At 50.3% G+C, this 26,809-nt stretch overlaps 10 protein-coding genes across 10 annotated transcripts; 4 read left to right on the plus strand and 6 right to left on the minus strand.

Annotated features, from left to right (window-relative positions):
• Window positions 1–391: 391 nt before the first annotated feature.
• Window positions 392–3,560, minus strand: canA (putative cullin binding protein CanA; the record flags this gene model as incomplete). Its single annotated transcript, XM_057102891.1, has 2 exons — window positions 392–1,147; window positions 1,209–3,560. The coding sequence occupies 2 exons, from the start codon at window positions 3,558–3,560 to the stop codon at window positions 392–394; spliced, it is 3,108 nt and encodes a 1,035-aa protein (XP_056962521.1).
• Window positions 3,561–3,746: 186 nt separating this feature from the next.
• N7533_006242 (uncharacterized protein) lies at window positions 3,747–4,322 on the minus strand (the record flags this gene model as incomplete). The annotated part of the gene is made up of 1 exon (XM_057102892.1): window positions 3,747–4,322. The coding sequence occupies one exon, from the start codon at window positions 4,320–4,322 to the stop codon at window positions 3,747–3,749; it is 576 nt and encodes a 191-aa protein (XP_056962522.1).
• Window positions 4,323–4,818: 496 nt separating this feature from the next.
• On the plus strand, window positions 4,819–7,083 carry N7533_006243 (RNA lariat debranching enzyme; the record flags this gene model as incomplete). The annotated part of the gene is made up of 3 exons (XM_057102893.1): window positions 4,819–4,884; window positions 4,976–5,077; window positions 5,140–7,083. 3 exons carry the CDS (start codon window positions 4,819–4,821, stop codon window positions 7,081–7,083), a joined length of 2,112 nt encoding a protein of 703 aa, XP_056962523.1.
• A 612-nt stretch (window positions 7,084–7,695) lies between these two features.
• N7533_006244 (RTP1/Tango6 family protein) lies at window positions 7,696–11,261 on the minus strand (the record flags this gene model as incomplete). The annotated part of the gene is made up of 3 exons (XM_057102894.1): window positions 7,696–10,486; window positions 10,541–11,132; window positions 11,189–11,261. 3 exons carry the CDS (start codon window positions 11,259–11,261, stop codon window positions 7,696–7,698), a joined length of 3,456 nt encoding a protein of 1,151 aa, XP_056962524.1.
• A 2,763-nt stretch (window positions 11,262–14,024) lies between these two features.
• On the plus strand, window positions 14,025–15,585 carry zpr1 (zinc finger-containing protein ZPR1; the record flags this gene model as incomplete). The annotated part of the gene is made up of 4 exons (XM_057102895.1): window positions 14,025–14,186; window positions 14,265–14,379; window positions 14,443–14,507; window positions 14,557–15,585. The coding sequence occupies 4 exons, from the start codon at window positions 14,025–14,027 to the stop codon at window positions 15,583–15,585; spliced, it is 1,371 nt and encodes a 456-aa protein (XP_056962525.1).
• A 615-nt stretch (window positions 15,586–16,200) lies between these two features.
• cyp5 (uncharacterized protein) lies at window positions 16,201–16,924 on the minus strand (the record flags this gene model as incomplete). Its single annotated transcript, XM_057102896.1, has 2 exons — window positions 16,201–16,818; window positions 16,913–16,924. 2 exons carry the CDS (start codon window positions 16,922–16,924, stop codon window positions 16,201–16,203), a joined length of 630 nt encoding a protein of 209 aa, XP_056962526.1.
• Window positions 16,925–17,231: 307 nt separating this feature from the next.
• N7533_006247 (uncharacterized protein) lies at window positions 17,232–18,652 on the plus strand (the record flags this gene model as incomplete). The annotated part of the gene is made up of 2 exons (XM_057102897.1): window positions 17,232–17,416; window positions 17,479–18,652. 2 exons carry the CDS (start codon window positions 17,232–17,234, stop codon window positions 18,650–18,652), a joined length of 1,359 nt encoding a protein of 452 aa, XP_056962527.1.
• Window positions 18,653–18,968: 316 nt separating this feature from the next.
• Window positions 18,969–20,363, minus strand: N7533_006248 (queuosine 5'-phosphate N-glycosylase/hydrolase; the record flags this gene model as incomplete). The annotated part of the gene is made up of 3 exons (XM_057102898.1): window positions 18,969–19,378; window positions 19,445–19,676; window positions 19,737–20,363. The coding sequence occupies 3 exons, from the start codon at window positions 20,361–20,363 to the stop codon at window positions 18,969–18,971; spliced, it is 1,269 nt and encodes a 422-aa protein (XP_056962528.1).
• A 1,000-nt stretch (window positions 20,364–21,363) lies between these two features.
• On the minus strand, window positions 21,364–22,722 carry N7533_006249 (uncharacterized protein; the record flags this gene model as incomplete). The annotated part of the gene is made up of 1 exon (XM_057102899.1): window positions 21,364–22,722. One exon carries the CDS (start codon window positions 22,720–22,722, stop codon window positions 21,364–21,366), a length of 1,359 nt encoding a protein of 452 aa, XP_056962529.1.
• Window positions 22,723–23,920: 1,198 nt separating this feature from the next.
• On the plus strand, window positions 23,921–26,651 carry N7533_006250 (E1 ubiquitin-activating protein ubaB; the record flags this gene model as incomplete). Its single annotated transcript, XM_057102900.1, has 10 exons — window positions 23,921–24,220; window positions 24,310–24,546; window positions 24,609–24,845; window positions 24,912–25,036; window positions 25,088–25,155; window positions 25,212–25,491; window positions 25,549–25,724; window positions 25,790–25,902; window positions 25,967–26,310; window positions 26,369–26,651. Coding segments are annotated over 10 exons (2,163 nt in total), but the record flags the coding sequence as incomplete, so codon positions are not given.
• Window positions 26,652–26,809: the final 158 nt, after the last annotated feature.

A 26,809-nucleotide genomic window follows, 5' to 3' on the forward strand; every position in this document is an offset into this window, starting at 1 on the left:
TAGTACTTGTATTCTCTCGCCAGCATTCTCATTTGACACAATATGCCTTGACTACGAGTAGAATAAATACCTGTAGGTACATAATAGCCCGGTATACTCCGTACTCTGTACATCACTGCTAGGGATCACTGCGCACGCTCTGCCCGAAAGTTTGGCCCCCACCTTCGAGGGTCCAAGGCTATGCGATCGTCTTATCCTTCCCTCGTACAATCGCTTGGCCAAGCATTTCACTAATTGTAACTTGAAATCCCACAGGAACACCTAGAAACCTTGAATTCAAATCACAAAAAAATATGTATTCATTCATCATCATCATCATCATTGCGACCATACTGGTCCTTACAAGGCTCTACGCCAACCCCTGACGTGACTAGGCAACAACTTTTGTAATTCAAAATTCCGTCTCCAGCGTCTGGTACTGCGACCCAAAGGTTTTACGAACCCACTCCAGATATCCCCTCCACTTGTGAAGCTCGCTCGATGCCTCGGCACCCGGGAACGCCTTGCTAAGCTCCTTGGTGATCTTGAGGATTCCCAAAGACGCCTCTTGCGCCTTCTCCAGCTCCTGCTTGACAGCGTTGTCCTTCGGCTTGAAGGAGAGCACGGTCGTGTATCGCTCCGATAATGCGTCTAGTCGGCGTTGCGTCTCCTCCGGTGCAATCTTAATGAGTCGAACTGTCATCAAGTTGCTAATCGCCCGGATATCCTGCTCATCCTCCACTCCGGCAATGACCCGGTCGAACAGCTCTGCCATGTGGGTCCGCGCGAAAGAGGTGTCCAATGATGCGTAGAGGGTTTCATAGGCGCTCTTTCGTAGATCGAGACCATCGTCGACCTTGTGCTTGAATGGTCCCATCTGCACCTCGCGAATGAGCTCCGGCTTGATCTGGGTATCACCAAAGACCGCTGGAAGCAACTCGCCCAGGTGGGGTAGCAACAGTGACATCTTGTTATGGATCGCAGAATTGAGTGTGGTCAACGCGAGGCGGTGGTTGCCCAGATCCTTCTCGCCGAGCATACTGGTGAGGAGGGGTACTATGACCGGGCGCAGCACATTATTGTAGGCGGTGCTAGAGTCGGCAAGCGTGTAGCGGAAGGCGGAGATGACGACGCCCCGGATGACAGGGTTGGTGTTATTCATGTACTCCTGAGATAGTGGGGTTAGAAAGGAGCTTTAGATAGAGAGGGAAGAACTTGAGGAAACATACCTGGAAATGGAAGATGTACGACGCTGGGTCAATCAGAGCAAGTCGGCCAACGCACTCGGCGCCAACGGCACGGTTATCTTCTTCTTCCGAGACGACGAGAAGTGCTTGCCATAGCTTGAGTGCGGATGGAGCAAGATCGGGACGAACAACTTCGGGGTGCTGCAGCAGCTCCCGCACGGAATGCAGGAGGAGGTAACTTTGGCCGTTGGATTTGTCGAGCCCGTTGAGGATTATTGGAATGTATGCCTTGACACTGCCGGCCGCGGCATTTCCGAGCGCTGTCGCGGCAGCCAAGCGGACATGGTCGGAAGAAGACCCAAAATGAGCGATGAAAAGATCGGGGGTAAGGGAGCATTCGGCACCCATGCGTAGACCGATTTCGCCCAGAATAGCAAGAGCAAGACATTTGCGACTATCGTCCTCCGCGGTGCGAAGCTCGGTGGAGAAATCATCCATTGTAACACCCAGGTTAGACCCGCCGTGCACCAACAGTGTACCAATTGCCCTTCCTACGACGGAAGAATCACCCGTAATGCCGACATTTTGTAGGAGATTTTGCATCAGCTGTGCGCCCGCACCTTGCTCTCCAATGACCTTAACAAGGAGAAGAAGAGCTTTCAGAACAGTGCCGATGAGCGGCTGCTTCACGATAGAGCAAATGGCGACAATCAAAGCCTCGTTCACAAGAGACTTGGAATCGGCAGGCACAAGTTTGGCGATGATAATTAATGTCGGGGTGAGGAGATGGAAATCAGGTGCCGAGAGCAAAGGCAAGAGGGCGGTCTCAAGAGATGTCATTGTTTGAGGAGTGAGGTGAGTTCGGGTGTAGGGGTTCATAGCCAAACTTCGAAGAGCCTCGAGACATGAGCCCCGCAGTGCGCGATCGGACTTTCTGAGGTTAGAGCCAAGCTCATGGGTCACATCGTTGACCCAGTTGGCCTCGATATCCTCGTCGCGACTAGCCAAGACAAGCACGTCGTCGATTGCTCGAACAGCTGCCAGACGAGTAGTTTCATTCTTCGCGCGGTCTACCAACACGGCAAGACCTCTGGAACGGTGGTCTCCAGAGAGGTAGTCAACGCCTCTATCACCAGACGTACGCGCTAGAAGCACACCAAAGACATGGATAGCGCGCTGTCGAACTTCCAAGTCGGCACTGGTGTCAGTAATGCGAGCCAGGATGACGTCGTAGAGTTTCACTAGCTGCATAGACACATCAGAAGCATTGGCAGACACGCGAGGAGGTGTAAGAGCTTTGACTATTTGCTCGACTGCACCAAGTGCCTCGCTGCTGACCTTGTAGTTCCGTTCATTGACGGCTGCCACCACACCGGGGACCAGAGCTATGAGGAAAGGAAGGAGAGCGTCGGACATGTGCGTTTCGGCAATGGCCGAGACAAGGCCCAGGGTTTCAATCTGCAAGGTGCCTGCACTGACAGCGGCGCCGGCATGGGTAGTCGAGCTCCCCGACAGAGAAGATGTCTTGAGCGCATCCGCGATGAGATCCTCGATTTGTTGCAAGTGGTCGGCCAGTCCGCCGTATCGAACCAGGGAGAGGCTTTTCAAAAGAACAATGACGGCCTGGCGGAGGGGCATGGAGGCTTGCTTCCACACCTTCACCAGACTCTGGACAATCAAAGGCACGGATCGAGCCAGGTCAGCCTGGGGGCCAGATTTGGGCGAAGATGGAGCAAAAGGCGAGTCGATTGCAGAGGATGTGCCAACGCTGGGTTCGAAGTCGACCATACTGGCATCGCTATCCTGACGACGGCGCTTGCGGGAGTTTTTGGATCCTCCGACAGCCTCTAGAAATCCGTTCGAGGTGACGATCACACTGCCCTCACTGGTCTTGCGGACGAGAGCAGTGAGAGTTGACACAACCTCCAGCTTCACACTCTCCTCCCGTTCTTTACTGATCCGAGAGATCAAGGCGGGCGAAATCTTCTGGTATAAGGCGGCGTCATCCAGGGCACGACTGTGGCCATAGGTGGAGATCAGGGAGTAAAGAAGCTTGGCAGCACAACGGCGGACCTTCCAACTCATATCATCAATGTCGCTGTATCCATCCTCCTCTTCAAAATCTTCAAATTCATCGTCGCTCATATCAGGCTCCTCGGTGGCATCGTCGTCGCTCCCGTCGTCCTGGGTCCCACCCATTTCTTCATCGTCTTCGTTTTCAGCGACATTGGGGTCGTATTTGAGGAATCGGAGGGCAGCTTGGGTCGTGTTGGCCAGGTATGGCTGCATTTGCTGGTTGCACGAGCTAATCAAGGCCTCAAGCGTGACCAGCGCTGTCTCGCGGAGCTCGTCTGCTTGAGGGTCATGTTCCTCGTCATGCGAGTAGACTGACATGATTGTTAATTCCACACAATCGTAGAGACGGAGTTAAAAATGATTATTCCGGGAAAAGAACAAAAGGTGGAGGTTTAGAATCAACACCAAAGCTGGCGGAGGTCAAGAGAGGAAGCTCCGCGGTCATGGCCCCGCGCCGACAACCAGGGTCGGAATAAGGTTTGACCGAGTTTGATGCCTCCAGGACTACTGCAAAAAGTCGAGCAGGTTGAGTGAGGGTTGTGTGCTTTTCTTTGAAGCTAGCAGAGCTTGGAGACCTCCTTGCTTTCTAGCCTTGGCTCTTTTCTTACTGCTGGCATTGTCCACGGCTTTTTCAGTGGCGGTGGTGGTGGACACGATGACGGGAAGATCCTGCTGTGAAGAGATTGAGGGTGTAGACACTGTAGAATCCATGGCCAAAGGTGTAGACACACGAGAAGAACTTGAAGCCTTTGAAGGAGCCCTTGGGGCAGATCTCTTGCGTGAAATCACAGCACGTTGATTACAGCCTACGCATTTGTGGACTGTAGCAATGCCGCGAATTGCGGTGCGAGATTTCTGTTTGGGCTTTACCACTGTCGGCTTAGAAGCTTTACATATCCTAAGCCTACCACAGCCAGCACAATGATGCTTGATTTGACGCGGATTCAGTGACTTGGATTCTTCATGCAGGATATGAGTATGGGCCGTTAAGAGATGGGCCGATGTGGATGGGCTGCTTGACCCCAGGAGATTGGCAGCGTCACTAAGGAAGCGCAATTGAGGTGGCTCGATAGGAGGCATGATATTGTAGATTGTGATGAAGTAAGAATGAATATCCGAACACTGGAATATCAAGTGTGGCGAGCAAGGGTGTGTAGATGTATCATGAATACTAAATTTGATAACAAATTCGGAAGAGGGACTCTTATGTCCGACTCTCCGACATTCGGGTTCCACTTGACCGACGGGATCGATCGAAATTCGGACCTTCCGTAAGTGCAATTCACTGCATTCACAACATTCACTGGCGACTTTGACTGTCGCTATCTCTCACTTACACCGTCGCCCTTTCCATTCACTTTCTCTCTCTCTCTCCCCCCTCTCTCCCCCTCTCCACCCCCCTCTAATGCTTACCTCTTGCTTCTTTTCTTTCTCTTTCTCGCACCCTCCCCCAAACTTCTTCGTTTACGCATCCGTTTAAACGATATCTCTCATCTTGCCCCATTTTGTCCCCATTTTGTCCCCATTTTGACCCCATCCTGAACTCTTCTGTTCATCCCTCTCTCCTGACTGTACCATGGACGCCCCTGAGGTGTACAATGCGTACGAGGTAGGCGAGGTGCGCGTGGTGACCGTTGGCTGCGTAGGTTCAACTTTTTACCCCCAGAACCTGTCGAGAAGGCCGCATGCTTCTCATCTCGTCTTTGTTTGTTCTAATACTGATTATACTGCAGGGCCACGGTGGTCTGAACCTAATCTACGGTGCTGTCGCCGAAGCTGCTGCTCAGCGTGGCTGGTACCATATTGACATTGTCATTATCGGTGGCGATTTCCAGGTATGCTCCTTGCCGATTCCTTCATTTCGTGGGGGGGAAAAGACTTCAGCTAATTCCAACAGGCCCTTCGCAATGCCGACGATGCGGCATGCCTCTCTGTTCCGAACAAGTTTCGTAAGATGGGAGACTACCACGAGTACTACAGTGGTCAGCGTCTTGCTCCCTACCTGACCATCTTCTGTGGTGGCAACCATGAAGCGAGCAATCACTTGTTCGAGCTTTACTACGGTGGTTGGATTGCTCACAACATCTACTATCTCGGTGCGGCGAATGTCGTTCGCTTCCGCGGTCTGCGCATCTCCGGCATGTCAGGTATCTGGAAAGGATACGACTACCGTAAGACTCACTATGAACGCATCCCCTACCGTCCCGAAGACCTTCATTCTGTCTTCCACGTCCGCGAACTGGATATTCGCAAGCTCCTGCAAATCCGAACCCAAATTGACATCTGTTTGTCCCACGATTGGCCTCGCCTGGTCGAAAACTTCGGCGACTTTAAGCGGCTCTTCCGCAAAAAGAAGGACTTCGAAGAAGACTCGAAGCACGGTAAACTCGGAAACCCGGCCGCTCGCGAGGTCATGGACCGTCTCCGACCATTCTATTGGTTTGCCGCGCACCTTCATGTCGAGTTCGCCGCAACTGTCCCTCACGACAACGTCAAAACGAAGGCAATCGAACCAAGCAAAGGCATGCCCGCTGTTTGGGCTGTCGAAGTGGCTTCCCCCGTAGCTGCCCCCATCGCTGCTCCCGTGGCTGCTCCCGTGGCTCTACCCGCTCCTAAGCCCTCCGCAGCTGTTGGAGTCTCCTCTGAGAATTCCCGCCCCGTTCCTTCGGGCGGTCCGGCGCCTAATACCATGATGGCTGCGTACGAAAACAAGAGTCTTTCCTTTCTCAACAACGAAGCCGATCGCCTTGCCGCCTGGGGAACATTCCAGGAGGACGACATCAAGGTCCGCGAACAGCAATTTGTCGAAGCATCTCAACACATGAGTGATGAGCGTCGTAGCTCCAACGTCGACGTGACATGGAAGCACATGGCTTCTGGAAAGTCTGCAGGTCAGCAAGATTCCCTTGTTTATGCCAACAAGCGAGTTAAGAATGACGACGAAATCGACCTCGACTCCGAGGATGATTCTCCTCGTGAGGACAAGGCATGCAAGCCTACCTCATTCGAAACGGATGGACAATCTGCGATTGAAGCTACCACCACCGCCACGCGCAATATTTGCCTCGAAAGTGGTGCCGACGGTGCTGATGATTGGGCGCCCTCCAGTCAAGACCCTAAAATGTCACTTGTCGACCAGGCGGTTTCCGACAGCTTGCGAACCAAGCTGCCCGCCGCTTTTGCCCGGCCCCCCGCCAAGGCTACCCGCCAGCCCATGTCGCATCCCGCCGCGATCCACAACAAGCTCACCAAGTTCTTAGCTTTGGACAAGCCCAACAATCACGACCCCTTTTTCAAGCTGCTGAGTATCCCCGTCTCGAACCGGGAAAACGTCAATGTTTCCGAGCCTGATCGTCTCCAGTACGACAAGGAATGGCTTGCGATTACTCGTGTCTTCGCCGGCGACCTAGTCCTTGGTGACAAGAATGCCAAGGTGCCAGATGATCTCGGTGAAGACGAATACCTTCCTCTTATCCAAAAGGAAGAAGAATGGGTTGAAGAGAACCTGGTGAAAAAGGGACTGATGAACATCCCCTACAATTTCACCCGCTCCGCCCCCCGGTCCACTCCTGCCGGCGACATCCAGCACCCTGCCATGCCGATGGAGTTTCCAAACCTCCAGACCGCCGAGTTCTGTGAGTTGCTCCAAATCGAGAATAAGTTTTTCTTGAACGATGAGCAGCGCATCATCAATTATCAAAGCGTGCCTACCAAACAGATGGCGAACGCTGACGATGAGCGCCAGCGAGGCACAGGCCGCCGTGGTGGCCACCGGGGTCGCGGCCACAGGGGTCGTGGCCACCGTGGTCACCACCGTGGATCCGGACGTGGAACCAACTGAAAAGTCCAACCAGCTGACACATTGCCCTTCGAGTATCCAAGCTACCGGTTTGTCTAGCAATTTGGTGCGAATTCTTTTCCCGTGATTATGTTTATGGCCAATGCTTCTCTTTCTCCCGTGTTGTTATTTTACCTTTCTGCGGTTTTTTTCTTTCTACCCATAATCTAGCCTTTTCGTCTTATTGTTCTCATGTGGATTGGTTACTTGTCTTTTTCATCGGGGGTTGTGCACCCGTAATATGCCTTTTACGTCGTGTTGTCTTGATGTGGATAGGCTCCAGGTTTGGAGCCGGTAATGGGGATTGTTACTACTGTGTTCTGGGATTGTTTTCTACCCATTATCCTCCCTTTTCGTCTTCTTCTCTTTGCGTGGATCGGCTCCAGGTTTGGAGTCTCTTTCGTGGAAATGATTTCGTGCCTGTCAAGTTTTATTCCCCCTCTAGTTTTCATATTTCCACATTTTTGCAAAATGAACGTTATTTTTCAAATCAACTCCCGAGTAACAAGCACTGCTAAGCTCGGTCCATCTACAACTTTACCCTTACCGGAGCATTACTAGTATCGTATGGTCTGTGAAAGCTAACGAGATGCATTTGGGTACGAAAACATTTATCTACTCGATCTCTTCGATGCGTGGCCTACCGGCCCCTCCAGCCAAAGGATCAACATTCAACCCAGCAATCCGATCACCCAGTTCAAGCCTTGGTTCATCGCCATCAGATTGAACACCAATCCCCCACATCAAGGACTTCTCCAACCAAGCCTCCAAACTCTCGATCAGAACACGCAAATGCCCACGCACAATCGGATCCGTCTCTTTGGTCTCGACATAGCCAAGGGTCCGCAGCATGTGAGGTATATTTCCAATGGACGATACACCATGCGTGTCGGTGTCCTTCGAGCCAAAGCCAGCCATGGAATCCGTCAAGGAGAATCCAAAGCCAATCTCCTTACCTCGTTTCGCTTCCCGGGTCGAGTCGAGCGCTTTGAGAACATCGAGGATAAGAATCACGCTCGCGCGACGCAGAATGGCGCTCTCGGGCGATTGCTCCAGTGTCAGCGTTGACATGGCGAGATCCACTGCAGACGATAATATTCTTGGTCCGAGGCCGACGATATTTACCTGGGCTGCAGAGGCAAGAATCGAGAGTGCAGATGCACGGACACGGAGATCATCCGGCTCATCGTCCGACGATGCACCCGCCGCCCATGCGGCGACTATATTAGCAGCGTGGGCGGATTGTTCCGGGGTCTCAGTGTCAGAATCTTCATCCTCGTCTGCACCGTTTCGAGAGTCAGTCGGCCCAGTTGAGAACTTCCACCCTTCAGGCATGGCTGGTTCTCTCTGTTTGCGCTCCTCGCGCTCTCTTTGGCGCCGCTCCTTTTCCAGTTGTGATTTACGCTCCTTTTGCGATTCGGGCTTGCGGCCTCGTCGTCCTGCGACTGCTATCATGATTTCGCCGAGGATTTTGGCTGTTGGGCCGGATAGTGCTTCGCCGAGGTCTTGGACTGTTCGGAGGAGTGATTCGCCTATTTTGAGGCGCTGGTCTAGGGTTCTTTGCTCGGTTTTGTCGGCGTAGCTTTCGACGAGGGTTTTGACTACTGTGCGGGGATGGCGCGAGGCGAGGGTTCCGATTAGTTTTATCGCGTTGAGGTAGATGAATTCTTCATTTGCGGCTGGGGAGCTGGTGTCCGTGATTATTGATAGGAGGAGGGTCAATGTAGATGGGATGTCGAGGACGGGTGATCCCTTCAGGACTAGCTTTGATAGCAGCGAGAATCCCTCTGCTTGCACGGGTGGGAGGTCCGAATTGAGGTTCGTCAATGCTTGTCGGTGTGTATCTAGATCGGCGAGGTGCGGCGGTGGTGGCTTTGTTTCGTCATGTTCCGGGTGGGTGAGCTGGATCTCTATCAGCATGGATGATGTGGTTGCTGGTTTCGCTAGTGCGGGCGGGAGGAGAGGGATGAGTTGATCCAGGCGGTCCTTGACGGCCTGTAGCGGAGGCTGGGTCTCGAGCGAGGTGGTGAATTCGGGAGATGCGATAATAGTAGACAGGAGGCTGAACGCGGTAGAAAGGGATTCAGATGTTTCATTGTCAGATGTGCTTTCTTCCTGTGCACCCTCTTCTGGAACGATGCTGGCAAGAGATGATAATGAAACTTTGCCCTTCTGATCTTCTTTGGTTGATGATTTACCACCAAGCCTGTGCAATTCACCGTCAACGACTTGTTTGATGAGCTCCAGCACTCGCAAAGGTCGACGAGACAAAGTGTCTTTAAAATTGTCGAGTAATTTCTCGGCCACCTTGGCGCTAACAAGCTTTTGGATGATATTTTCCGACTCGCCAATTCTCTCGGGCTCGCCGGGGCCACCAGTGTTGTTTGATTTCACCAGCCATTTCTCGCTCACGTAGAGGAAAATATCACCAGTGTGTTCCTCGACACTAGGGTCAGAGCCAAGCAGACTGACGAAAAGTTCCGTGCGACTTTGCAAAGAGTCGACCATTCGAATGATGTTCGAATGGTTATCTTGTTGTTCCATTCGCTTGCTCAAAATAATTTGTCCTTGTTGATTCGTGGCATAGGTCCAAGTTGCACCTCCATCCCAGAGAAGGTGATCAACAAGCTTCTTGAGGGGCTGCACGCCCACGGATATGCTGAAATATGTCTGCAGAAGTTCAAATATTTTATCCTGGTATGCCTTGAGTTGTTTCTCTTGGGCATAACAAATCAAGCCCCAAAGGTGAAGAAGAATTGGATAAACAATTCTCTTAACAAGACCGGGGTTCGGATGTTGGAGAGCCAGACTTCTCAGTCGCTCTATCGCGAGGTTGACCATGTCTCCATCCACTATGGTGTATTCTGAGTTGATTTCTTCCATTTTCATTGAAGAGGACCCCTCAATATCTGCGTAATGTGCCATCCATGGTATTAATCCGTCGTTTAGCTCGGCAGTCAAAGCCGCGAATACCGGCTCGACAAAAATTGAATGACCGATTGTTCCAGGTGCGCCATAAGCACGTTTTCCCAGTATTCCATTTCCAATAGTATAAGAAGCCGTTTTCTTCAAATCCGGGTCAGGACCATCTAGTAAGGCCAGGAGTTGGGGAGCGATTGTGGTGAAGTATGAAGTGGGCTCGATATCCTGGGGAACAGACGATAACAATCGAGATATTTGCATAATGGCTTGAACTGTGAAATGTGGCCCGTTGGATGACTCGCTCTGAGCTTCTTGTCCCAGAGATGGTGCAAACTGAGATGCGATAAACATGATTGTTTGTATAACCCCGCCCTGGCGCAGTGGTACCCTCGCAATCTGGCCCGAAATTGTGGCTTTGAACCAATTGGTTGGATCAGATTGGAGAAAGCTGGACAATGTCGGCAAAAGGGCGGCGCTAGGTGTCCTTCAATGGGTCAGCATCCGAATTGGTATTCAAGTTGATCGCGGCATATCATACTCTTCGATGATCTTAAGAAATCCGTTCTTGAAGTCGGCTCGATCCGAGGACGAAATAATATTTGGGTTGAACGCCAGGTCCGCCGTAGCGCTGATCATGTCACTCAAAATGCGCCCTTGAATGACTGGCTGGATGCTTGGCGTGGGGTCTAGCATTATGTTGAGAATAACACTTATAATCTGACGTAAAAGAACTTCATCGTGAGGTCTGCTGCTAGCTGGGATAGCAGTTTGCTTCGCAATCACCCCAGCTGGCAGCACTGAGATCACTCTCTGTTGCAATGGAATGCCAACTCCTGATGAAAGAGATGGATAAATTCCCTCTAAGGATATCAAGTCGAGTAATGCATGTAGAAGACGACGGCGCTTTGCATCTTCCAATGCCGGATCTTCACTCATGGGGATTACATTTTCCAGCGGCTCTTGATCCCCAGCTGCCAGTGGCGTTGCGAAGGACATATGGATGCGGTTCAGGATATCTAATGCCTGACCGATGACAGTCCGCCTTTTGAGATCATCCTGAATGTCTAAATTTTCTGGAGATTGGCTGAGGATATCTAGAAGTGCCCTGCCTTGGGACTTTTGTATTTCATCTTGGAATCGAATTAGCTCGAAGTTCAAAATCAAATTACGAGCTCCGGCCGCATACCTCGATTCAGCACCGGGTTCAAAAAGTCATTGGCGGCATCAAACGCCTTCCGCACCCTACTGAGTTCTTCCATCATGAACAGTGGAAGGGATAAAGCATCACGGAATCCATCGCTGATGGTGATTCTTCCAGCATAAATGCTTCTCCAAGAGGGCGCAGGCCTTGGCGGTTCAATATTGCTTATGTAAGCACACTTGGCGATTGGCAGATGAAATGATCACGTGAACACCCGTCGCGTGACCGTGCCTGGCGACGCGCCTTCCCCATAGCTTGAAGAGGGTGACGCCCAGTCTCTCTCCTTTTGTTTACTTCAATGCTTTCCCTGACTTTCTTCGACGACCCCAAAGATATTAAAACGCGATGGCAACGCCCCTATTGATCAATCACTTCAATCTCGCTGGAATCGCCAAAATCTTCATTGTTTCCAAAGTTTTGTTTACGAACGCCGTTGTCCGGTCACATCTTATCGAGGATGTGGAGCCCCCAAGTTTCTTGCCTTCGAGGCATCCAAGTACAGCGAATCCTTCTTTGATCCGGCTATCACCCGACCTCGTCACTTTCTGTTCAGTTGAACTCAATTTGTCGTCCGGGCGATGTTGGGATCTAACCCTAAGACTTATTCAGTCGGTTGTCTCTCGAGACTCAGTTTCACGGAGAAAAAGCGTGCCGGGTATCATGACTAGTGCAATTGATCTGTGATGGGTCACTTACGCGAAAGTTGCTCGACAATGCCAGAGCTCTTCGGAGCACAAAAGACGGCCTTACTATGCAAGCGTTCTTACGGGCGATGCGTCGGTTCTGCCAATGCTGGATTTGCATGCTAGTCACAATCGGATGGTCACCCTGTGCTTTGAATGGCGTATTACCAGAAGGAAAAGGAAGGTGGAATGCGCCGGAAGCCTCGGCATGAGAGGATTTCTTTGGGGGGATCAAACGACAGTGCGACACATCGGAGTCAATTGCGGCGTTCAGATATCGAATACCTAGGGCATCAACTAATATGGTTCAGAAATGCGGCGTCTAGAACACACCCGCTCCCATTACACACAGCATGGTTGCTGCAATTCAAAAGAATCCACTCGTCGGAATCATTCCATTTCTCCCTGATTGTGTCCCAGGCACTCTCATAGTGATGAATGTCGCGAGGTTCTTCTATTTTGTTTGTCTCCATGACTCTTTGATTTCACTATCAAAGCTTCTGGGCTGTTGTCACGTTCCGGCCCGACAATGCATTTCCCCATCTTGGCTTGGTGTTTTTCGAATCTGTTTGTTTGCGTTGGCTTCGTCTCTGTATGCGAAAGCTGTTGTCCCCCCCGTGCGTGTTCCCACAAGGAAGATTCCTGGAAAATCTTGCACCCTCCTTTCACCCCTCCGGTACCGCTATTCTTCAGCTCCGAGCAGCTAGGAACCTCGTTTTACGGCACTAGCCACCAATTCGACTTCCTCGGAAGATCCAGACCCCCCGTGTCAGCCATCTCTCTGTGAATCAGTTTGCAGATCGATTGATGGGCGCCGACTACATCAACAATAGCATATGCTCATATGTTCATTGCTCCTTCCTTGGGAAGACGGAAGCGGTTTTTTCTGGATGCTCTTTGTTCGCTTCATTTATCTAACGCCCCCCTGGGATACCTTGCAGTTGGCCAGGGGAGGAAACAAAAACTTGTCCCAGAGGGTACTGTACCACACACAAGAAACTGGCTCCATTTATTCGATTAGATGCCGATGCGAATGCATGGCTGTCTGTGCAATTCCGCGGAGATGAAGACCTTGCAAGCGTTATTCGATTTATCACCAGGTCTCGGCCCAATCACGATTTATCTCTACGGGGCGCGGAAAGAAGGTGGCTGCATTCACGACCATCATAGCTTCACCTGATCACCATATAATCCTCAACCCTTTCCATCTTGTCATGGTCGGCAGAGCGCTCAATATTGTCTCACGCATCACAGTCTTTCCGGCCGAAGTTCAAGGGCATTCATGTCTCCCGATTCCTTTTTCCGGTGTCTTCATCATCCGATCGATCCGGCTTGCAGTGTTTCGTCGCTTTCGGCATGTACGCGGTCTATAGAGTAATGTGGGACCTCTCTCGAGTGAGGATCAAAGCTTTGGCTTGTCTACGTTATTCCTGTTGCTGCATGCCCTCGGCTAAGTATTCTAGTCGGTGTCGATACGGAGTGGGTCCTAGAGCGACGGGATAGAATTGCCTTTGACTTTAGCTATCAAGTAATCGCTGCCAGACGCTGGGATCGAATCTCTGTTTGACTTGACTCGACATGGGGCAGAATATTGGAACCAGGCGACGGCTGATGGCTTGCTGTTTTCTCTGCTTCGGTGGAGGAAACGGCATACTTTTTTTTGATACGTATTCCTTCATGTTGAACACTGGATCTGACAGCAGCTAACTACTTGCTAGGCAAAACTGCGACCTTTTTGGGGGGTTGTTGCGCGGGGGCAACTAGAAAGATGTTCAAATAGGGCTTTTTGCCGCTTTTTGCCAATCAACACAGATGGCTTGATATGCATTCACAGGCTGTCATTTTCACGTTTTAGATATCATTTTACTCTGTTCTCAAAAGAGTCACGAAGCTTCCAGTGTCTTGGCGGGACGTCATGTAGAGATCGGGCATTAAAGAATTAGTCATCGGTGTTGCCCCTCCAAAGCAAAAAAAAGAACAAAAAGGAACTTTTTTTGCGATAAGAGAAATTCTGCCGCTTTATCTCCACCCCTCCGCAACCACCCCTCTCTTCATTTGAGTTACCTGAAGATCCTTCGTGCTCTTCAATACTTTCATTCTTTTTTTTCTTATAATACCCCTGTCTATCTTCCTACAAGATGTCCGCCGAGGAGCAGCAAGCGGCCAAGTCCGAATTCGACAATGTCGTGTCGCAGTCGCAGTTCAAGAACATTGGAGAGATCGTTGAGAAGGGAGAAGGTGACGATGAGGAGCTGGGTCCCATGTCGGTCGAGTCTCTCTGCATGAACTGCCACGATAATGTAAGTCGTCATTGCAAGTGTAGCAATCTTGAGCCATGTCGCATAGCTCCAGATACTAACATCAATTCTTCATGACAGGGAGTCACCCGTCTACTTCTCATTCGCATTCCCTACTTCCGCGATGTCATCCTTGAGTCTTTCGAGTGCGAACACTGCCACTTCACCAACAATTCTATCAAGGCAGCTGGTCAAAGTATGTGACAATCTTGCCTGGCCTTCCTGGACAAAGCAGATGCTGACAATGTTTTCACTCTAGTCCAAACCCAAGGCGCAAAGTATACGCTCGAAGTCGAAAGCCTAGACGATATGCAAAGACAATTGGTCAAGTCGGATCAAGGAATTTTGACTATCGATACTCTTGGAATTGAAGCCCCCCCGTGAGGGTACCTTGACCAACGTTGAGGGCGCAATCCAGCGTGTCCACGAGGGTCTTTCCAACGACCAGCCCGCTCGCAAGGAGCAAGCCCCCGAGCTCTATGAAGCCCTCCAGCCCCTGGTCGACCGCCTCAAGAGCTTCTTGGATGGCACCGGTTTCCCCTTCACCATCTCCCTCGACGACCCCACTGGAAACTCTTGGATCGCCCCTAACACCCTGGACCGTGGCAACAAGTACCGCACCAAGCTCTACTACCGCACCCACGAGCAGAACGAGGAGCTCGGAATCTCCGCTGACCCCGAGGCTACGCAAACGGAGGAGGACCCCGATTCGGAGATCGTGGATGGCAAGGAATACTGTTTGCCTGCTGAGTGCCCTGGCTGCACCAAGCAATGCGAGCTGCTCATCAAGAAGGTCAACATTCCTTACTTCAAGGAAGTCTACTTGTGGAGCAACGTCTGCGAGCACTGCGGACTGCGCTCATCTGATGTCAAGACCGGTGGAGAAGTCCCCGAGCTCGGCAAGCGCATCACCTTGATCGTCAAGGAGCAGGTTGATCTTTCCCGCGATATCCTCAAGTCTGACACTTGTGCCGTGCACAGTGACGAGCTTGAGATCTCGATCCAGGCCGGTACCCTTGGTGGCCGTTTCACTACCCTTGAGGGCTTGCTCACCGAGGTGCGCGACAGTCTGAAGGGTCACCTGTTCGATATTGGTGGTGGCGGTGGTGACAGTCTCGAGTCTAACGAGAAGGCAAAGTGGGATCGCTTCTTCGAGCGTCTTGAATGCGCTATCAACGGTGACTTCGAGAAGTTTGGCGGCCAGTTCAGTATTACTCTCAGCGATCCGCTGGCCAACAGCTACGTCCAGGATCTGTGTGCGCCTGCTGCGGATCCCCAGATCACCACCGAGGAGTACAAGCGCACTGACGAGGAGGAGGATGATCTTGGTCTCAAGGACATGAAGACTGAGGGCTATGAGGACGATGCCCAGGAGGAGCAGAAGGAGGAGCAGAAGTCATGATTCATGCCCTGCTCGATGACGTTCAGTGACTTTCTTTTATATCCATTTTCATGACGATGCGATCTGTTTTATGTTTATTTGCATGATGGCGTCTTGACGATACTTTTTCTGTACAGGCTTTTAGATATCCGGCGATGAGGGGACGGGAATGACTGAAAAGTGTTTGGGTGTTTTCTGAATCAAAATTTTATTGGGTATCGTATAGATTATTCCACTATTTCATCGATCACTTTAGTGTTGCATCTCTCCAGATTGCCATTCCCTCCTCGCGTTTCAATTGTAGCCCCCCCTCTCATAGTTCATATATCCGAGCCAGTCGTTGTGTGGATTCCTCTTCATTTCCCCGCGATGCCCTTTTCTTCAAGGTCGAACAAGGTCTGGCCTGGGAATTTGCGGTAGCGCATTGCTCGTATGCTGGAACTCTTCGCGGGCCAGCATTCCAAATTTACATCGGCATGATGTAGGACTGGGTCGTTGTACCGATGTGTGATCTTTGATTCCGGAAAGATAGCTGGCATGAGGGCAAGGGGCTGCATAGTAACCCGCCCAAGTATAGTTCCTAGACCAGATGTCCAACTCACCTAGCCGTGTAGGTTTAATCAAACAAATGGTGTCTCACTTGGCAAATGGGTTGGCATGTATGGTAACGTTGTTAATGCGAAGTGCTTCGAATGTATCACCCTCCTTGGGCTGCGAAACCTTGCCCTTTTTATCCACCTTGGCGTTGGCCTTCTCCAACTTGGACAGAACATCACCACCCTCATCCTGAGCACTCAGATTCAACACTTTGCCAAAGACCGTGCTTGCGCCGTCCAAATGCGGTGCGGGAGCAAATGTAATAAAGAACTGACTGCCGTTGATAGTCGGACCCGTCGCATTTTGAGAACCCGGTGCAGTCTTGTCCTTGACTGGACGAGAAGCCATTGAGAGAACACCACGCGCATTGTGTCGGAGAGCAGGGAGGTTTATTTCTTGATTCAATGCGGAGGGGTGGTATATGGAAGTGCCGCCCTTGGGAATTTCGAAGTCGAGCACGGGCTTGCTGGAGGCGGAGGGCTTCGCTGCGGGACCCAAGGAGATGTCTCCGGTCTGGATCATGAAGCCCGGCATAATTCGGTGGAAGGGGATATCATTGTATGCACCGCATGCGCACAGCGCGATGAAATTTTCGGTGGTTTGAGGGACTGCTTCGCAGAATAGCTCGACCTTGAGGTCGCCTTGAGTCGTGTGGAGCTAGATACGAGGTAGCGTTAGCTTTTGACATGGTATTGCGCCTTTCTATAAATTGAAAGGAAGCGCCCTCTCTGGTCATGGAGTGTCCACGTACCGTGACAGACATGTTTGTGGTGAGAGTATTGGTATTCAAGGTCAAAAGCGCCGATGCTCCGATCTCAGCACAGTTGGACCCGCCTATCGATATGACGCTTAGTCATGGCATGCGGCGCTTTCGTCGAAGACCCTCGATTGTTTACAACAATTGAAGCTTCAATTCCAGGGTGAGACACTCGAACCCTTTGGCTGGCTGCAATAACGACCCAAGAACTGCCTCTTGTCCAGCCATCTACGAAAAATATCATTTCGCTCATTACCCATCGCCAGTCCCCTACTTTCCGCCAGGCCGTCAAGGTCTAAAGCACATCGCCAGAATGAACAACCGACCAGTAGAACAAGCGTTGGGGATTTTGGTGCCAACCCATGCAGCAGATCTACCTCAAGAACTCCTTAGTTTGGCCTTGAATCTTGTCGCTCAATCACGGAGCTTCTCAAGCAGCTTGAAGCCGGAGGAAGAAATCGCCCGTCCCTATGCTTGCGCCGAAATTGCTTGCAGGAGGTATGACCAACTTCACCTTTCCAATCCCAGAGACAATGCTAATCTCGATGAATAACCTCTAGGTTGACTCGCGCACTTTCACTTCCACCGTTACTCGGCCATGCGCCATGCCCACCGCGCGTATACAAGAAGCTTTATGCATATCTGGATAAGTCTCTCTCGGCCAGTTCAACAGGAATGAAGCGCTCAGCAAGTGGATCTGTCGCTGGCTCTCCATCCCGATCAGGAGCTTCTAAAACTACCCCAACCAAGGCATCTACCCTTGCACAATCCCCTACGAAAGTAGCGCCAACACAACGCGGTCTCCAAAATACACCCTCCAAGTCCACCCCACTGAAAAGGAGCGTTAGTGTAGCTAACAAACTGGGCTCACCATCTAAGTCAGCGCGCAAATCGTTCGCCGCCCATCCACGGGGCATCACCGCCTCTACAATTATTCCCGATGCTCCAGCCTGGGCGATGACCGCCATCCGAAATGTGTGCAAGACACTCGCGACCCCGGCCCCACGAACAACGACTTGGTCTCGCCCGCCGATTTCTAGAACCCTGCCTCCGCACATCTTTGCTGGTGTTTCATCCATCCTCTTCCTGACATCAAGCATGTCAATCGACGAAGAGGGATTCGACGAGGAGATTCTAGATTTCCTCGAGCCCATCGTCTCTATCAACCCCGTCGGAAATGACGACGACTTCAAGGAATTGGTCTACGCTATGGCTGTTGCTGTTTACTTCCTCGTGCTAGCAAGACGGCGTAGCTCGGCACCCTCTGATGAAACCGACGAGGCGAATGCCGATGCGCAGAAGATGGATAAAAAGACGTTCACTGAGATGCGCCAAACCGCTTTGACTAGCTTGGGTCTTCCGAATGACCGGCGGCATCGCGATGATGTTGACCAATGGATTGCGCTTATCATGGAACAAGGGTGGGCGAACGGGCAAGAATGGTTCGACAATATCCCACATGCTGGGGAGTTGGATGGCGAAGACGAGGAAGGTAATTCTTACCGGAATCTTGATGAGGAGGACGCGGCTCTTCGAGGCGTGAAATTGCCCAAGCGCCGTGAAGACGCTGCCGGTCCTCGTTCAGGGTCAGGAAGTGCTTCTCGAGGTGGCCTTTTGCCTGGCCTGGGCACTATGATGCAGGATCGGGTGGATTGGTTGAGTGAGGATCGCCAGGAAGACTTTGTGGAATGGAAAGCGGAAATCATGTCTCGCATTGGACAAGCAGCTGCTTAATTTTTACGGGGATCTGGGAACTTTATTTGGTTAGCATACTTGGCGCTAGGAAGAATTGATACCCTTTACATGAAACATGAAATGCTTGGTTTTATCTCCAGTAATAAAACAATCAAATAAGCTCAGCCTTTGCGCCATACACCATATTGTAGTAAATTTTCCCCTATCGCGAAAGAATAAATGTCTAACATCCCTCCGTCCCTATCAATGAATCTATATGCCTTTTCACCACCGGGCCGTAGGCTTCCAGAGCCATCCAATGGCCACATGAAAGTGCAGATTGAACCTCTTGAAAAACCAAGCAATCCCAAAAACACTAGTACCAAATGCTGCGAGTCCGATGGTGAGGAATACTCTCGTTGTGTTCCTCTTCCAAGTTCTTCATGGTATCATACAAAAAGAAATCAATCAGAATAGCGTTGATTCCGTATGTCTTCGGTGGCTTCTCAGCCTTGACTTTCTCGACTTCAGCCTCGGTCTCCGAGTCCTGGGGAGTATTTTCCTCAGACGGGGTAAAGATGCCTTTGTGTCCGGCATTCTTCACTTCTGGGTGGCGTTTCTCGATCTCCCGTTTGATAAGCTCCACGCACCAGATGCTCGCGCCGCGGAGTTCAACTTCCCAGTTTGAGCCCGCTGGGATCAGTTTCCGGTCTCGAATGGTATTTTCCAGCGGCGGGGATAGTCGAAGACAACCCAGTTGGTGGAGCATTTGCGGGATGCGATAATCTTCAAAACAAGGTCAGAAGAGCTGTGTTGGAAATTGAGTTGGTTAAGAATAAAGGTAGTACGCACCCGCAAACATAGTGATCTTATCGATATCGTTGAATTCTCCAAAATCCTCGCCGTCAAAGCAGGCCCACAGATCTGCGACGAGAATCTGAGCACGCTTGTAAAGCCGAACTCGTTTGCCATTGAACCTTGTCTCGTCGCGGAAACAGGCGAAGTTCTCGGTGAGCAAGTTTACAAGACCTGCTGCGGAGAAATTTGCGTCATCGATGCAATTGACGAAGCTTCCGCCAAATTCCTAATCATGATTCCATTAGCACCGGAGTAGGCAAGTATCGGGGTCCGTCATATAACTCACATTGCAGAGAACTTCACCTGCTTCTCGCAGGCATTGCACTCGCTCTTGGAACAGGGGGATCTCCTCATCAGTGGCGGATCGAAACACATGTCTCAGGACCTCATCTGTGCATTCCTCCTCGTCAATCCAGAAGTCCGGAGTTGTAATGGGGATTTTCTCATCAAGAGCTCGTTGCAAGGCAGCAACCAAACTCCAGTAGCCTGTCCACCTCTTGCCGCGATATTCAATGCAGAAACGCTTGGCTTCGTCCTTCTCCTCGGACCAGAAGCTAAAGTTTAAAAGGTCCATGGTGAAAATAAAATCAACGGTGCTTTCGTCTTTAGTTTTGGGGTGCAGCTCATGCTCCGACCAGGTCTTTGTCGAATAGGCCTTCTTCTGCATCATTCGCCATATGGTTTCGGCGGCTTCTTTGGTTTGTGCCGGGCTCAGGGCCACATCGATAGCATTGTCAAAAATGTACTGAGCGCTCTCCAGGACTCTAGTCTCTGGAGGAAGATCATTATTCTGTTTGCCGCCCAGTCCGAGGTGCTGCCGGAGGAGCTCCACTAGTTCTGGGTCGGCCTCGTCGTCGGAGCCTCCATCCGGTAGATTGGGGTTCCTGGCGGGAATTGGCTCCAGGGATGGCATTTTGTGTTGATAATCGTAGGTGACTGGATATTTGGCCACCTCTGTGGGACAGGAGAGTTGGACAACCGACCGTTCAATAAGCTTCAAGATCGGGTTAGAAGACTGAATCGAAGTTGTCTTTGACAGGAACAATGGCTCCGATGAGGTAATAATCGTCAGGCCAACAGATTATGTACAATTGCTTGTTGATTCTGTCCTTTCTTGTCGCCACGGAGAAAATTCAGGTCCAACATGTCTTATGTAAGCAGGACCAGACTGATTCAGGGGGCAATATATTAAATCACAACAGACTATTTATGAAGGATATATAGATGGCGATTGTTCAAACTCTCTTTCGTACTTGTTTTCATGTATGCGAAGGATCTTTTGGGGAGCTTGGTGACAGTGGGGCACAAAAATAATACACTCCAGGGCTCCAGCTAGTAGCCTGAATGTATATTCAAGTTCCCGGGCCGGTGAGGGTCTGATTTCACATCCAAGGTTCATCCATGGATCCGACGCGTAGTACTAGTACTGACTAGTAGGTAGTATGATATAACTAAGTTCAACTTGAAGTCGGGTACTACTAATACTAGTAGTACTAGCAGCACACTAGGGTGTTGATGAATATTGAACACTGGCAGGTTAGGATTGATTGCTCATGTGCCCCTCGTACTAGTAGGTGGACAAACGAAAATGGTTGGCAAGTATCAATGGTTGCACAAGTTACCTAGATCCTTATTACCAAGTCAGATAATGAATCAACTTGAACCCTTCTTCTGTTCATACACCGGCTCAATAGTCTCCTCCTCACAGCGCGCGTTGATGACAGCGTTCAAAGAATCTTCTGATTTCAAGTAAGTCCGATGACCCTTGAAGATCCAAAATCCCACCGCAATGATGATCATAACCCCAAAAACTGCGATTGCATAATTCATGTCGCTTGCCGAAGGAGTAGGGCTGTCGGGGAAGAAGAAAAACACCGTGGTAACCACGCAGTATACTACGCTGATCCAGTTGATTATCGGTCCCAACCCCCCCCCAATCGAAATTCCCCGGGAGGTAGTTTGTCACGGCCCACGAGCAGCAAAGATAGAATAGGAATGCAGTATGAGATTGTGAGTGCGATCGTGCTGACACTTAGAATGGCCTGGAGCACCGTGTCTACGCCGAAATATAGGACTCCTACCAGTGCAATCAGAAGCCCCTGGAGCCAAAGGGCTCGAACTGGCATCTTCCATGTTGTATCAACATGGGTAAAGTATTGGCTCCAGGGTAGCCCGCCATCCCGGGCAAACCCCCAAGTGAGTCGAGAGGAGGTGGTCATAATGCTGACTGCTTGTCCAAGGCCATTACCAATGAATAAGACCATCAGCACAAGACCACCTTTGAGTCCGACTGTGCTTGTGATTAGCTCCATGAATGGAAGTCCAGTAGGCGAATCCAAAACCTGATCCAAATCTTGAATGCAGTAGAGACAGATGACCATGAAGATAAAACCCGTGATGGCACCCGAAATAACCGATAGATATATCGTTTTTGGAACATTCTTTCGAGGTGCGGGGATCTCCTCTGCAAGGTGAATCACGGAATCGAAAGCTGTCAATCCGTATGCAGCTTGGACAAGACCGATAAACCATGTGACTCCGTCGCTCCAGCCTGTCTGATTAATCCATCCGCTAAACACGAACCGAGCAGGCTGAAAGGATAGATCTGCTTGGGTCGCCACGCAGACCACCATCACGATGCTCATTACGATGAACAGCCCAGCAAACCAAATACCAATAATGTTGTTGAAAATTGGTAGCGTCTTGTCGCTCCGACAAGAGACCAAATTGGCCACAATGAGCATGGCAGTAACGCCAACGTAGAGGATAAATTGAACCCAACCCTCAGATGCGCCAGCCCAGGAGTTATCAAACATGACCTTCGTCCCCAGCAGGAAATTCGTCATGAATGCAACCGCCGAAGCTGTCAGCGTCCACCACCCAAAGGTATTGATCCAAGCACACATATATGAGGCAAAACGACCTGTCGGGGTGTTCCAAAGTCTATAAACCCAGTATGCCTGTCCCAATGCAGTTGGCATGCTACTGCACAGTTCCCCGAGTGATAATGCAACACATAGATTGCAAATAGTGACAAGAACAAGTCCCCACAGAATGCCCACAGGACCTCCACTCTCCAAGCCCGTAGCAAGATCTTGAGCGAAAGTGCCCCAAGTGCCCAGAACGCAAAATCCGAGCGCAAGCATACTGCCTAAGCTGAACTTCCGAGACAAAACCTGGTCATGTCCCAAAGTAGCCAGATCGTGCGCATCGAGAGCGGCTTGATCAATTGAATCGCAGGGTTTCAGGGGAGGATTTGTTTCCAGGTCCATAGTGATGGTTGGAAATTGCAATAGACATGGAATAAGGGAATATGTCGAGATAGGATGATGAACGGGGCCTGGGGCCTTTTAAACAAGATCATATTTATTTCCCATGCGATCGGCGATTAGACTCTCAGGAGTCCCTCTTTGAATTGAACATCTCTATCGCCTGTGACGCTATCGGCAAAAGACAAGCAATGGGATAGCTGATTGAACTGATTTCCCCGCATCGGCTTCTCCGCGCCTGAGCGGAGTTGACTTTGGCTATCACGCTTGGACTTGCTGCTTCCAGGTGGGAAGATGACTTACTAGAAACAGATAGCTCATGCGGTCGAGAAGACCATCATTGGGCCATTATAATCGCAAGGCCTTTTTTCGGGGGAGATAAGAGATCTGGCTCCGGGAACTCTACCTTAACTCCCAGCACCGACCCCCCAGGGAAGCTTGGCTCGGGATTGTCTTTGAGGCCGACCGCGAATCTATACGGGATATTTGGTACTTGGAGCTTGACAGTCCGAAAGCATTAAAATAATGACAGGCTAATACTAGTACCAATCAATCTATATATGCCCATGATTGGAGATGAATGAGAGTCCTGGTAGGGTCTGGGTTATCGATAGTCCGCTTGTAAACACTCATCGATCATTGAACAGCGATGGGAACGAGAAAACCTGGGGCATAAGGAATGGAGCAATGTTCAAGTTATCTTGTTTTGTTGTAGACCATCCGATTGTTAAATGCAGGAATATGTTGAGCAAGTTGAATGTACTCCACTGGCACAAGTGACAATCATAATGACCTAAACGTGTTTAGCTGTTTGATCAGGGGTGTCAAACCTTCGATAGAACGCCAGCGATGGAATATAAGTTCCAATGGAAAGAATGGGTTAAGCAAACTTGAAGAGCTTCAAGAGAGCGATCCAAGGGGTAGTTCTACCCCTGGAGCCATTGGCGATTGAAGTGGTATGAGAGATGCAAGGCGATGTCGGCCGGAAGCGGGCTGCATGGAATGCATAGGCAATCGCGCAGGGCGAACAGGGAAAGAGTAGCAAACATACAATGAGAGTGATAGTAAGAGTGATAGTAAGAAGTGGAGGTATACTATAGATGGGATGGACTTAAAAGTAGTAGAGGTATTGGAAATAGAGTCAAATACTGAGTAGTGAGAGTAGTGAGTATTTAAATGAGTAAGTACTCTGTTGGCAGTCGCACCTGCCATCGCAAATCGCAGCTCGAGGCTCCGCTCCGCCCAGCTTTGCCGTCATCGACAACCTTCACTCCGGGCCCGGCCTGCGCTTCCGCTTCTCTCTCTTTCTCTTACTCCATTTTCTCCTCCACCCTTTCCTCCTGTTATCGACTGCTCCAACCCTCACCTTTCATCTCTTCACATCCACCTCGCTCGATTGCACTACCCTGCGCATATCGCTGGCGCATCAGCATCCGCCATCATGCGGCCAAGTTCAATTAAACGCTCTCTCGGAGTGGAGCTCGCCGACCAGATTCAAGAGGTACCTACCCCAATTCGATCAGGGACCACCTGTCGGAGATCCCAAGCGATCTTGATAGTCTCGGATACTGATATTTTCTTTCATTCTAGTCTCGCGTTCTCCTCGTCGGCGCTGGCGGCATCGGCTGTGAGCTCCTAAAAAACCTCGTGCTCACCGGCTTTGGAGACATTCACATCATCGACCTTGATACAATCGACCTAAGTAACCTCAATCGCCAATTTCTCTTTCGCCATGAGCACATCAAGAAACCCAAGGCCTCGGTCCGTCACCCTATCCCTCAGACACCCTTTCGCTCCCTTGCGAGACCGCTCCCCTTCCCCCGCGCCGTACGCGCAAACCTTTTCTTGCCGAGACGAGCATACGCTGATATTTACACTATGGAATGCAGGTAGCGAAGGAAGTTGCGCAAAAGTTTCAGCCCAATGCGAAGCTCGAAGCATACCACGCGAATATCATGGATAGACAATTCAACATCGACTGGTTCAAGGGTTTCAATATCGTCTTCAATGCGCTGGATAACCTTGCTGCGAGACGACATGTGAATCACATGTGCCTTGCGGCGGGTGTTCCGCTGATTGAAAGTGGAACTACGGGTTTCAACGGTCAGGTACAAGTGATTAAGAAGGTAAGATGAATTTGCAGAACATCTCAGTCTAACCGAGCTTTTGTTGGTAATCGCTGACTTGCAAAGGGGAAAACGGAATGTTATGACTGCAACGAGAAGGCAACTCCCACAACATTTCCCTTATGCACAATCCGCAGCAACCCGTCTCAACCAATACACTGCATCGCTTGGGCCAAGAGTTGGTTGATGCCGTAAGATCCCACGTCCCTATTGCTCTCGATACTTGGCTGAGAATACTCTAGTGAATTGTTCGGCGAAAGCGAGGGGGAAGACTCCGATGTCATTGATAGCACAGAAGACGCGGGGAACGGTTAGTTTGGCTGGAAATGTCCACAATTTGTGGTTTGATTGCTAATGTCGAAGCAGCTGATGAAATAGCGACGCTGAAGAAGGAAGCATTGGAGCTCAAGGAGATTCTTGAGTCTATGGGATCCGACAATTTCTGCCGCAAGGTTTTTGAAAAGGTATTCAAAATTGACATCGAGCGGTTGCGCGGGATGGAGGATATGTGGAAAGAGCGTCAGCCACCAGATGTTCTCGACTATGACAAACTAGAGAGCGACTCAGCACAAATCGAACCAACAGTCTCAGAATTGAGCCGGAAAGAATGGTCGATTGAGGAAAATTTCGCCGTTTTCAAGGACAGGTAAGGCCAATAGGCCCCCGCCTCCCCTGAGAAGATCTTTCACTGACCAGAAGCTAGCATGGACCGCTTGACCAAGCGTCTGAATGAGCTCCAGTCTGACTGGACTGGCTCCAAAAAGCCCATCTTGTCATTTGACAAGGATGATGAGGACACATTGGATTTCGTCACTGCCGCAGCAAATCTACGATCCACGGCTTTTCACATCGAGAGAAAAACTAAGTTTGATATTAAACGTAAGCTCATACAAGCAAACATGCTCTAAAGCAGCCGGGTGGCAGTAACACTAATATAATTCCAGAAATGGCTGGCAACATCATTCCTGCAATTGCGACTACAAATGCCATGACAGCAGGCCTTTGTGTTCTACAGGCTTTCAAAGTTCTACAGCACGAGCTAGACCAGGCCAAAATGGTAATTTCAAGCACCAACTTCCGATGCCCTTCTTCCTTACAGCAACTAACTTTGATATGTAAAGGTTTTCCTCGAAAGATCAGGTGCAAGAGCAATTAATTCCGATTCTCTTGATCCTCCCAAGCCCAGTTGCTCAGTATGTTCTGCTGTGCATGGCAGTGTGTCCGTCGATGCTGAGCGTGCTACACTTCATGACCTGGTCAACGTGCTGCGCTCCGAACTTGATTACGGTGAAGAATTTTCGATCCTGAACCACGGAGGAAACCTGGTTTACGACCCTGATCTCGAAGATAACCTCCCCGCGAGGTTACGGGATATCACCAACAACCTTGATTACATCACGGTTGTGGACGAAGATGATGTGGCTCAAGTTCCACGTGTCAATTTAGAACTCTTTTTTGTTGAAAGGTGACTTGACTCCCGGGATTGCAATACAGATCAGCGGTTTTCTAACTTTCATTTACAGAGCGGAGGCTTCGTCTGAAGAAACGAAGCCAGTCACCTTACAGCAAGGGCTAGAAATTCCCCGGAAAGCCAAGAAATCCACGATCACATCGTCTGAAGATAATTCAATAACGAATGGCATGAGCGGGCCAGGAAAACGCAAAAGAGACGGAGAAGATGAAGAAATGACCAATGGCCACGTTGCAAAGAAGGTTGCTGCTGACCAGGCAAATGGTGATGGTGAAGATGTGATTGTTTTAGATGAAGAGAATGGGAAGGATGGGGGTGCCATCTTGATCGACTAGAGCGGCCATGCACCTTGACGGGATAGCTAAAAGACAGCAGCATACGACTTGATACACGATCTTCTAGATCATTCTTTACTTGTATCATATGGCATTGCATTATTAGCCTTTTCAAATTACAAAGACGTCCAACTCATGATCGAAGATGTGGTTATCTA

This window comes from Penicillium manginii, assembly GCF_028828005.1.
Source record: "Penicillium manginii strain IBT 31320 chromosome Unknown utg000004l:1.0-7231830.0:1.0-7236170.0, whole genome shotgun sequence".
NCBI lineage: Eukaryota > Fungi > Ascomycota > Eurotiomycetes > Eurotiales > Aspergillaceae > Penicillium > Penicillium manginii.